The sequence below is a fragment of the Pterocles gutturalis genome, unplaced genomic scaffold, assembly GCF_000699245.1.
Source record: "Pterocles gutturalis isolate BGI_N339 unplaced genomic scaffold, ASM69924v1 scaffold11405, whole genome shotgun sequence".
Taxonomy (NCBI): domain Eukaryota; kingdom Metazoa; phylum Chordata; class Aves; order Pterocliformes; family Pteroclidae; genus Pterocles; species Pterocles gutturalis.
In genome coordinates, this window is record NW_010140895.1 from 6815 (window position 1) to 17783 (window position 10969).

General features: G+C 37.0%; 1 protein-coding gene across 1 annotated transcript in view; it reads left to right on the forward strand.

Annotated features, from left to right (window-relative positions):
• Nucleotides 1-240: 240 nt before the first annotated feature.
• The window catches only part of PSME4 (proteasome (prosome, macropain) activator subunit 4), a gene marked incomplete at its 3' end in the record, with an annotated part of 48314 nt that continues 37585 nt past the window's right edge, over nt 241-10969 (forward strand). The window contains exons 1-5 of the mRNA XM_010083840.1: nt 241-374; nt 979-1095; nt 5878-5922; nt 7251-7400; nt 9787-9850. Of these exons, the coding sequence (XP_010082142.1) occupies nt 334-374; nt 979-1095; nt 5878-5922; nt 7251-7400; nt 9787-9850 (417 nt within the window). The remainder of the gene's footprint in view (nt 375-978; nt 1096-5877; nt 5923-7250; nt 7401-9786; nt 9851-10969) is intronic.

Below are 10969 nucleotides of genomic sequence, written 5' to 3' on the forward strand. Positions count from 1 at the left end.
TTTGTAGAATCTTAGACTGTAAACTTTATTTGGCCATTTTTTTTCTTTCTGTAGTTAGTTTCAGTTGTCAGTCGTCCTTTGCTATGTATCTTCAGGTTCTTATTTGTTGGACTTGTGAACCAGGTCTTAGTTTTGTTTCGTTAAACAGCAAGTCAGATGGAGTCTGGTTCAGGCCTTAGATAAAATGGAAATGTTTAAAAGTATTGCTGACTCATCTTGTGTTTTGTTTATAGATACATACGATTATATGGGAGAAAATTTAGCAGAGAAGATCATGTGCTTTTTATCAAATTGCTGTATGAGTTGATAACAATTCCAAAACTGGAGATCAGCATGATGCAGGGATTTGCACGCTTGCTGATAAACCTGTTAAAGTAAGTACAGATTCTGCTGACTACTGAAACTTCTGTCTCTAAGTAGTTGATCACTTTGCTTGCTTAGTGTTGTTATATACTTTAATGTAACAGTATGTTGTACTGCAGGTTACTTCACTTAAATCTGCCCTGTACAGATGATGTTGCTTAAAAAGAGTTCTCATTATGCAAACACCTTCCCTGTTTCAGAGCTTTAGATTGATTTTGAAAGTGAAAGAATGTCAGTTTTTTTCCCCTCTATTAGGAAAAGAAAAGATCTTAGAAAGCCAAGAGTAAAAGTTGAATCTCAAATAGGGAGAAGATGAAGGCTGTCTCGCAGCTTGTTAATGTTTATTTCACTTACTCAGACTTTTTCTGAAGATCTTGACAGCTTCTGTTTGTGCAGAAATGCTGCAAGTAGCTAGTTTTTTTTTTTTTGCCTGACCTTCCTGCAGTTTGTGCTAAATGCTGAGGATAAGCATAATTCAGAGCAGTGATCTGGGGTATTCTGATGTGCAGTGTTGTCAACATAAATGTTTAATCCTCAAGTACTCATTTTTTTGTGGTGTGGTTTTTTTTTGTTTGTTTGTTTGTTTTTGTTTTGTTTTGTTGGGTTTTTTTTTAGGAAAAAAGAACTGCTTTCCAGGGATGATTTGGAGTTACCGTGGAGACCACTTTATGAAATGTTGGAAAGGATATTATACTCCAAAACAGAACATCTTGGATTAAATTGGTTTCCCAAGTAAGTTTGCATTTTAAGACATTTGATAGGCCTGTAATGCTTGAAAGTACTTTGTAATTTGCTTTTAATATGTGGAATTTGATACACAGTAAATATTTTGCTTATATTTTTGTGAAGTATATTTCAGTAATTGCATGCACCACTGTACTTGGTGTATATCCTGCCAATGAATAGTGTTTGTTATGGTGTTTCTCTATGAATGTGATTGAGTTCATTTCTAAATATGCTGGAACAGAGGTAGTCTTCAACTTATTTTAGGATGATAACCCACAGTTTAACAGATTTAATGTTACATTTTTAATGATATTCAGGTTAAATGTTTCTTTTAGAGAATAGCATTCTCTTTAAATGCTGTTCTGTTTTATAACACAATAAGGGTTTGGGAAAAAAATTTAAATGGTACTGTTCTTAAATATACATACTGTAATCACTCCCAGTGGTTACTACTCCCAGTAGTCTAGGTGTCAATCAGTATGCACACAAAGGAAAGTGATGTACCTTCTGTAAAAATGATATGATATGGACAAATAATTTTTTCCCCAGGTAAGAATTTTAGAAACATTCTGCTGATTTTTAAAAATGAAAACTTGTTTTCTTTGCTGTCTTTGCTCTGCCAATCCTTCCCCATCTGTCAGATTTCCACAAGTACAATTTTCCTGATTATTCCAATTAGAGAAAATCCTACTCTATAAGTTACAGATTATAAAAGATATTACATGCATAACTCATTATGTTTGCTTGAATTGAAACTTCATGTAAAGATATGCAAGTGAAAATAATTAATTGTCTTGAAAGAAAATAATTGTCTTCTTGGGGGTATTGAAGTACTACCAGTGATTCCTTTTGCTGAGTGGGAGAGCCTATAGTGCTGGTAAGTGACACAAACAGAAAATAGATGTTGCCCTGTAACTTGTTGCAGAGCATTTCATGCTGAATTCCTCTCATGGGTATGTAACTCAAAGAATACTTTTGCTAAATTGCATTATTTTACTAGTTGTAGATATTACTTGTAAGTGCAAATCCAAAAGAGCAGAGCCTTTTCTAGGTGGTTTGTTTTCTGTGTATGCCAGCACCTACTGAAACAGCGTACTTTGCTCTGTGGGGATGTTGGGATGTTGACTGGTCACTTTTAATTTACTGTGTGAGAAATTTCTGTAGCTGGGGGGGGAGACTTTTCCAAGAGGGAAGAAGAGGGCAAGCTGGGAGGAAGATATCAGTTGCAATGGTCTGTCTGAAATGTTTAGCTTTTATTAACTGTGTTAGATGTCAGACTCCATCTTAATATGCAGTGCGATTTGTTCTCATACGGTGTTTATTCTTTTTTTAATGTCAATTTTGAGGGGTATCTTTTTGGTGGAAGTCGAGACACTTTTAAAAGCTGATTTATTTGATATATAGCTGTTAATTTAACTAGTGTTTTAATTTTTTTTTTTCTTACATTCAGTTCATATCGACCAGGCTTGTCTTCACCTAAAACATTTGTGCTTAATGTATTACATAGGTGGTAAGAATGACTTTTTGTTTTGTTCAGCTCTGGCCGATGTCATCTTCTGCATGTTCTGTTAGACTGTAACACTTGTCACACAGGTGTAATTTTCTGCATAAATGTATTGGAAAACCAATGTTAACATTACACCACTGTTTATGAGAATGTCGCACTGTATGTAAACCTTTCTAATTGGGGAACAAGATAGTGTGTGTGAAGTGGCTGATGAAGTGGCTACATGCTAACTAATTTAACCAGCGTATATATTTCAAGGGTCAAATAGAAGAGGAATTTTACGTTTGAATAATTGTTGTGTCTGAATATGGACAAAATCAGTATTGGTGTAGGAGTGCATGCTACCCAGTAAGTGTACCTTACTATTAAAAACTATTAAATCATGGAAAGTGCTTTAGCAGTGAGGTAATAGGTTCTGGAAAATACACACAGCAACTACCTTGTACTGGTGAAGTGTGGAACAAAGTTTCAGTATCAGAAGAGTTTACTGTGCATTTTTACAGTGAAAACCATATCTGGAGTTTTAGTGTATGTGTACATTCAGAAAACTGGTATAAGTGGAAGTGGAATTGCAGTGGTTTTTGCTGTGTTTGGGTTTTTTTTAGGAAGAAGCTTTTAGTTGTACTAATCCAATGAGAGGTTGATACTTGGCTGACCATAGTTAGAAATTCACTAAAGTATTTTGTGAAACTATAGCTGGTTGCTCTTTTCATTGTCTTAATTTAAGCTCTTGTAATGGAACATCCACTGCAGGAATTTCACTGAAGCCTGAATCTGTCCTGAAAAACTGAGAATTGTGTTTTTACTGCTTTTTGATAATGTAGAAGCCAACAGTGTCAGTTTATACATTAATTGCTTTAACTGAAACTTGTTTCTCTTTGAAAATGTAGGGGGGAAAAAACCCAGACTTACAAATTAATATGGTCATGCCCTTTCCAAAAGAAGAAAATAATCATGTAGTACCAAAATTATGTTTAGTGATAGGCGTTAATAGGGTGGTTTTTTGGGTGTTTTTTAATGTATCCATGTGGCAAGACATAATAATAATAAGCTAATAATACTTCAGATAATAAGGAGGGACTAAAAGCAAAGAAAACTGAAAGGGATGAGAAATTTTCCCTTATCTGACTAAATACACTGATGTTTTGGTAATTAGTAGGAGATACCTTCCAGTGTAAGTGACTGCTTTATCTCTTGATTACAAAGGTTTTAATACAGAAATTTGTGAGTGTGGTAACAGTAGATATTTTTGAGCAGTTCTGCAGTAATGAGTATGCAGGAAGTCTAACCAAAAGTGGAACAGAAGTCACTGCTAAGAAGTTTGAGAGAGTTGGTTCAAAGTGATAATGAAAACAGTAACCAGCAGTCTCTTATTCTCCCCAGAGATATTGTCCTGTCCTTTTCTAACTACTAGTTATCAAATGGGAATATTACAGGATGTTTTCTGTAGTTGGTCTGTAGTTTAACCATGTCTTATGTGGAAGTTTCCTTATGTACAAAATTGCTGCTGTTTTTTGGTTTTTTTGTTTGTTTTTTTTACTAGCCTCCATTCTAAATTTGTCATCAGAAGACAGGAGGGGATGTCCCTTCCAATCTTTTTCTTTTGCTCTCTTCCACTAACAAATGCTGAGATCTGACTGAAAACTTGTGAATTTGAAAGACTTTTTGATTTCTGGCATCAGTGTTTCTTAAAATTGCTCTGTCCTTCAGGTTCTCCTTAGCAGTAGCTTACTTCAGTGAAGTGTGATAGAATGAGGTTAGCTTTTTTGTTTGTTTTGTCACACAAACATTTTTCCTGTTAATCTTTAATGCTCTTAAGGAATGTTGCTGGTTCATGCTTTATCTACCTACTCTTGGAACAACGGTTGTCTTATTTCCTAACTCTTTCAAGAACAGTATTCACTTTAACCCAGAATCTTTATTAGCTTCTTGCAGAGTTTGATCTTATTTTTGTTTAATGAGAGGTTGGCCATTTCTTCTCAAATTTTAGAAGCTTGTCAGTCAGCTCAAAATTTTCATTCTGGGAGAGGTCATGGATTTATGTTGTCACTGTTGCATAAAACGTACAGAATTTTGCATCTTCTAGAGTGCTGCTTGAACTGAAATAGTGTTATGAGGACTGGGTGGGCTTTTGTTGGCTTGCAGTGAATGTTGAGGTGTTGAAGGGAAATAGTGGTTTATCCATTTCATATTTCTCCTGGCTTGTATGGGATCAGTTTATTACATGTAAGACTAGAGAGAGAGTGTGTGCATGCTCAGTATTTGTATGTCTCAATTACTTGACCGGAACTGATGCTTGGTAAAATTCTAAAGATGATACATTTGCATCATCTTTTTCTGATCAAAATAGCATTTCTGTGTGTTAGGGTTTTTATGATGAACTGAAGGATGCAATTTTTCTATTAAGAGTATAGAAAGTACATCTAAAAGATGTAGGAAGTTCTTCTGCCAGAATTTTTTTTTCCCAGTCAGGGAATGTTTTTATTTTTTTTTTTAAAGTGCAATTTAGTCTTGAGCTTGTCTTGTAATGAACAGAAGATTTGAAGAACGTGACAATTTATTGCCTTTATGGTTCTATTGACTAGTTGCTCTCTCTTCTCCCCCACCCTTTTATTCTTTGAGTTTATTCTGAGGTTTAGTATTTTTTTAAAGTGATTTCATGTCATCCTGTGACAGTTCATGTTAAAATTACTTTTCTTGCTATAGATAAAACACTTTTACAATCAGCTGTTAGTTTTGAGGGAAGCTAATGAAATAACCATTGATTTGCAGATAGTTCACTTGTCTTTCTTGCAATCACTGGACAAAACCCAAAACCAGATTGAAAAGGACAGATACCGTATTTGGAGTCTAATAATAACAAAAGCTTTCTGAAGTCTGTTGCCTTTGTTTATCTTACAAATATTTATGAAGTCCAGAAACCTGTTTTTTCTGTTTGTGTTTTCAACTTCCCCTAAGAAGTTACTTTGTTCTGCCAGTTGTTCATGGATAAAATCCAGGATATTACTTATAAGAAGTGATCATAATTCTTCACTCTTCACTTAAATGCAGTAAATACTAGAGTGGTATATGAAAAGTAGAACCAGGAGTTGAGCAGAGCAGGTGTATTATGATTAGGTCTGTGTAGAAGGCAATTAGCTACTGCATGTTCACAGAGGACATCTAATTGCATCAACATTATCTTAAGCTCTTGAGGTAGAAATCAGCAAATGGTTGTTTATTTTATGCTGTCATTGAAGGTGGGTAGTACACTATCCCTGATGTTTCCTTTCTTGTTTCAGTTCCGTAGAAAGTGTTCTGAAAACACTTGTGAAGAGCTGCAGACCGTAAGTGTTTTGTGGGGTTTTTTTTAAGCCTGTATCTTTAATACTAGTTTAAGAAGGGGAAGAAAAGTGCTTAAAAAAAAAAAAAAACCAAACCCAAACACTTCTAAAAACAAAAAACCCACCCTCCTAGTCATTCCTTGTCTGATTTGTCCCGTATCCTTTAAGAAGTTTGGTGTGGAGGGTAGAGAATTTTCTGGTTTGCTGCATTGTGAATGGTCAATACCTTAGGTTCATAGGTTGCTTAAAATGAAAACAGAATGGCAGGCATGTTCCATGTTATAATATTTAAATGAAGTGTAAGGTTCTTTGTTTGTTTGTTTTTAACAGCCTTGGTTGAAAATCTGTTAATAGTTAGTTAAGCTGGGATACCACTAGATAAGGCCGCCATTGCTTTTCCTCTTTTGTGCTGTTACATTCATGGGGAACGTGTGTGCCTGAACCAGTCTTGTTCTCTTCACTAATTGACTTTTTAGCAGCTTAAGATACAGCAAAGATGCAGAGAAGAGACTTGTTCTCTTTTATTTACTGTTCATATGGCCATTTGTAGTTACCACCCACTTTCATGCGAACAGTTGTTTCACATACTGGTGTTACTCCATTGAGCATTCTTATAGGAGGTGCTGTTCTAAACACATACTGTTAGTATGAGGAACAGAAGGATAAAGTAACCTTACATTTTTTGCAAATATATGAGATTTTGTAGTGAAATAAAAACCCTTTGTTTTCAATTTTTTCTGGTATCTGTTATGAATACGAAAGTCACTGAAGCAGAGTGTTTTAAAAATTCAAATGTGGTATTTGTCTCTTGAAAATTCTGACTTAAGGTTGGGACACTAATAATTTACCCCATATCAAACCGCAATAATTGTATGTGGTATGCATTTTAAATACTGCATTGCATGGATGTTTTTAGTTTATTTTAAAAATAATTAAATAACCACTTCAGGATTCTTGCAATGTTCAGATAAATGTTCCATGTGCCTTAAATTATCTTTTGTTATATTGCGTCAAATATATGTTGTTCGGTTTTGACCAGCCTTCACACTGAAATGGTTTTGCATTGTACAGAATCTTCCCTGATTCAACAAGAAAAGAATCTTTTTACATTTGTGGTCTTAAGATGATGCACCATGATGTCCTAGATCTTAACTTTGTGTTTTGTGAAGGCTAAGTGGAGTTGAGGGCTGCCTGTCTATTACCTGTGGGCACACGGTCTTCCTGTAAAACTAAGATTTGTGACAAATGAATGGATAGTTCTAAATACGTTTAAAAAAGACGCAAACTTTAAAGCCAAGTCTATATATGTTAAATGGTTTCCTTGTTTTCAGATATTTTCCAGAAGACGCTACTGCAGAAATGCTAGATGAATGGAGGCCTTTAATGTGTCCGTTTGATGTTACCATGCAAAAGGCTATTACCTACTTTGAACTATTCCTACCTACTACCCTCCCTCCTGAACTTCACCAGAAAGGTTTCAAGTAAGTGTAATTGAATGTCTGTTGGTATAGGATTCTCCTGCAAATGCAGGCGATTATCTTTTACAGGATAACTTGAAGTCAACCAGCCAAATGAACGGTGGCTTTTAACAGTGTTTTTGGAAGGAGTTCAAGACAGAAATTCTGTCAGCATCCTTCTTTTGTTAAAGTAACCAGGGGAAATCTTGGTACCTGTTCTCTAAGGACTTTTCCCTGCTTTGGAGTAAAATGCACAATATACAACAAAGCAAACTAATTTGAATTACATGCACTTAATTCAGAAGGAATAGTCCCGTAAGTTAAAATGGTTAGCCATAGCACAGTTTTAAACTCTAACTTCTGTTTAATTTGGGGTAGCTTCCAATGAGGCCCTTCATGTAGGTTAAAGTCCAGCATGAAAGGAAGCTCGTGCTTGACCAATCTGATCTCCTTCTATGACCAGGTGACCCGCCTAGTGGATGAGGGAAAGGCTGTGCATGTCATCTACTTGGACTTTAGCAAGGCCTTTGACACAGTGTCCCACAGCATTCTTCTGGAAAAGCTAGTGGCTCATGGCTTAGACAGGAACACCCTTTGCTGGATAAAAAACTGGCTGGACGGCCGAGCCCAGAGAGTCGTGGTGAACGGAGTTAAGTCCAGGTGGTGGCCAGTCACCAGTGGTGTTCCCCAGGGATGGGTTTTGGGGCCTGTCCTGTTTAACATCTTTATCAGTGACCTGGGTGAGGGGATTGAGTGCTCCCTCAGTAAGTTTGCTGATGATACCAAACTGAGCAGGTGTGTTGATCTCTTAGGGAGGCTTTGCAGAGGGATCTAGACAGTCTGGACCGATGGGCTGAGGCCAATTGTATGAGGTTCAATAAAGCCAAGTGCCGGGTCCTGCACTTTGGTCACAACAACCGCCTCCAACGCGGCCAAGGTGGGTGGTGGTCAGTACTCAGGAAATGCAGCAGTGGTTGCACCTGCACATTTTATTTGGTGACATGAGTGACATTTGGATGAAGAAGAATCAAATTATTACATGGAAATCATAATGTTACAAAAGTGAAAAAGGTGTTTTAATTCTGCATTACTTGATGGAGAAAAATGGTTTTCCTGGTCAACTTTTTAAGGTGCTTGAAAGTGCTGGGATTTTGATCTTTTAACTGCAACGTAAGTATCCCATCTAAAGGTACTGCACCAACTCCCCTTATCACACTGAGTCCAAAACACTGCTCACTGCTAAGACATAAATACATTCCAGAAACTGAAGGTAAGCTTTGAAAATCTGCAAGTGAAACTAGAAAGTCTTAAGGTAGTTGCCAAAGTTCAGATGTAAGAACCAGCCCCATGTTTTAGAGGATCCTTCCAGGACCAGATAGGACAAGTGGAAATGGCCTCAAGTTGCACCAGGGCAGGTTTAGGCTAGATATTAGAAAAATTTATTCACTGAAAGAGTGATCGGTCAGATTGGAACAGGCTGCCCAGGGAAGTGGTGGAGTCACCATCCCTGGAGGCATTCAAGAAACGTGTAGATGTGGTGCTTAGGGACATGGTTTAGTGAGTTAGGTGGTGTGGGTTGACGGTTGGACTTGATGATCCTTGAGGTCTCTTCCAACCTTAATAATTCTATTATTCTATGAAATTTGGGATTGTGAGGTACAGGTCTTGAGTTCACTTGCAAGATGTGGAAATGTGAGACAGTCGGAAGATTGCTATAGGAGAGGAGTTTGAGAATTAAGAGTAGAAACATTTGCAGGACAGGACACTATCTGGATCATCTTTAAGGTAGAACCATTGAACTTCAAAACATAAGTCAGCAGTGGTTAGTGCATGTAAAGATTACATAGGCTGGTTAGGTTAAAAGTATGTTTGTGATACAGAGTGAAAACTTCAAGGAAGGAAGTGAATATGGTTTATAAAGGTGAATTTAAGTTGAGGGACTGGTATGGAGGGTTTGCATCCTTGGCTTAAGATGAATTCAGAATGGAAGCTAATGAAACTTGTAGCTATCAGTCAACCGGAATAAATTTTAGATTTCAAGGTAGAGGGAAATGAAATCTGATTTATTTTGTTTTACCTGTGTTAGGATGGCAATATATAATGAAATGACAAAGCTGAAGTAGATAAGGAAACTCCTGGTGAAACACTTTCGTGAAAAGGGGGGATCAGAAAAGAATAAGAGGAAGAGAGGTGAAAGAAGCAAGGACTGAAACTCAGGATCAGTTTGGGTGTAGGGAGGATGCTGTGGGAGACAAAGTGATGTAAGCATATCCATATTGATCCCTGTTCTTGTTGGATGAGTTAAGGAGAAGGTCAATTCCTGCGACCAACTGGCGAAGTGAGGGATAAATATCCAGTGAGGGAGCTTCTTTGACAACATTAAAATTATTTTTATTCTGTTCTCTTGCAGGCTTTGGTTTGATGAATTTATAGGCCTTTGGGTGTCAGTTCAAAATCTTCCCCAATGGGAAGGGGTAAGTATTTACTTTTCACCTACACCAGAAGAAATACATTTAAATATTCCTACAATGCATTTGCAAGGCATTGAAGTCAGTGATAAAATAATTTTTTTTAAATTTCCTTCTGCTTTAACTAGTACAAGAAAGCAGAAACAATAATTTCATGGTTGTTAACGAGCAATTACTGGCTGAATAAACGAGACTGCAGTTGTGCTTGGTGAACACTGTTTAATGGCTAGCTTAGGCACCTTTTCTTTCCAGCCTTGGGAATGCTGTCATTTTCCAGACTGCCTGCTAATGCTTAACAATGATGCAAAGTGCTATTGTGATTTTTATGAATTATAATTCTGTAAAGTCCCATCTTTTATATCTTAACACATCTTTCATCATCCCTGATTTTGTGTAGTAATGCTTTGCCTTGACAGCAATGAGTTGTTGTCATCTTCATTTTAGATACAGCAAAGAATCTGTACTCCCCTTGGCCAAAAATACCATTGAGCTGTATCTTTTAAGGCCAATAGTCTACTATGTACCGATCTGCCTTTTTTGTGTGTGTCTTGTGACCAGATATGAACTTGGGAAGTAAAATCTGATTCTTGAGACACCAGCAGCAGCATCTCGGGTGCTGTCATTGTCAGCTGACCTGTGCCTTGGCTTTACTGCAGTGAAACTTGGCGTATTACCAGATTGTTTCCACACTCAGTATGAACCCTAAGCTCACACACCATGTGGCTCCTTTTACTAATCTCCTGCGTATATATACACAAGGAGGATTTCTCAGTGTCTTGGGAGAAAGCTGATTTCCAGAACACCATTGAATTGCTACTTCTGTAGCACATTCTGTTTCTGGCAATTTCTTTGTGAAAAGGCTTGTGTGTAGGTCTTTCTGGTTTATGTTTCACCACAACTAAAGGAAGGCAGTCTTTGTTGCAGCAGTTGGCAATTGTCCAGGTTTGAATGGGGGTAATTGCCAAAGTTTTGTTTGAGTTTGTCTGTAGACACTTCTGCATCTTTCTGACAGCCATCCAAAAAATCACAATTCTGTCCTTTCTGACAGAAAGATGACAGCCTTCACTTTAATATCATGATTTGGTTTGTTTCTGTCAGACGGTGTAACAAATAATCATCAACACT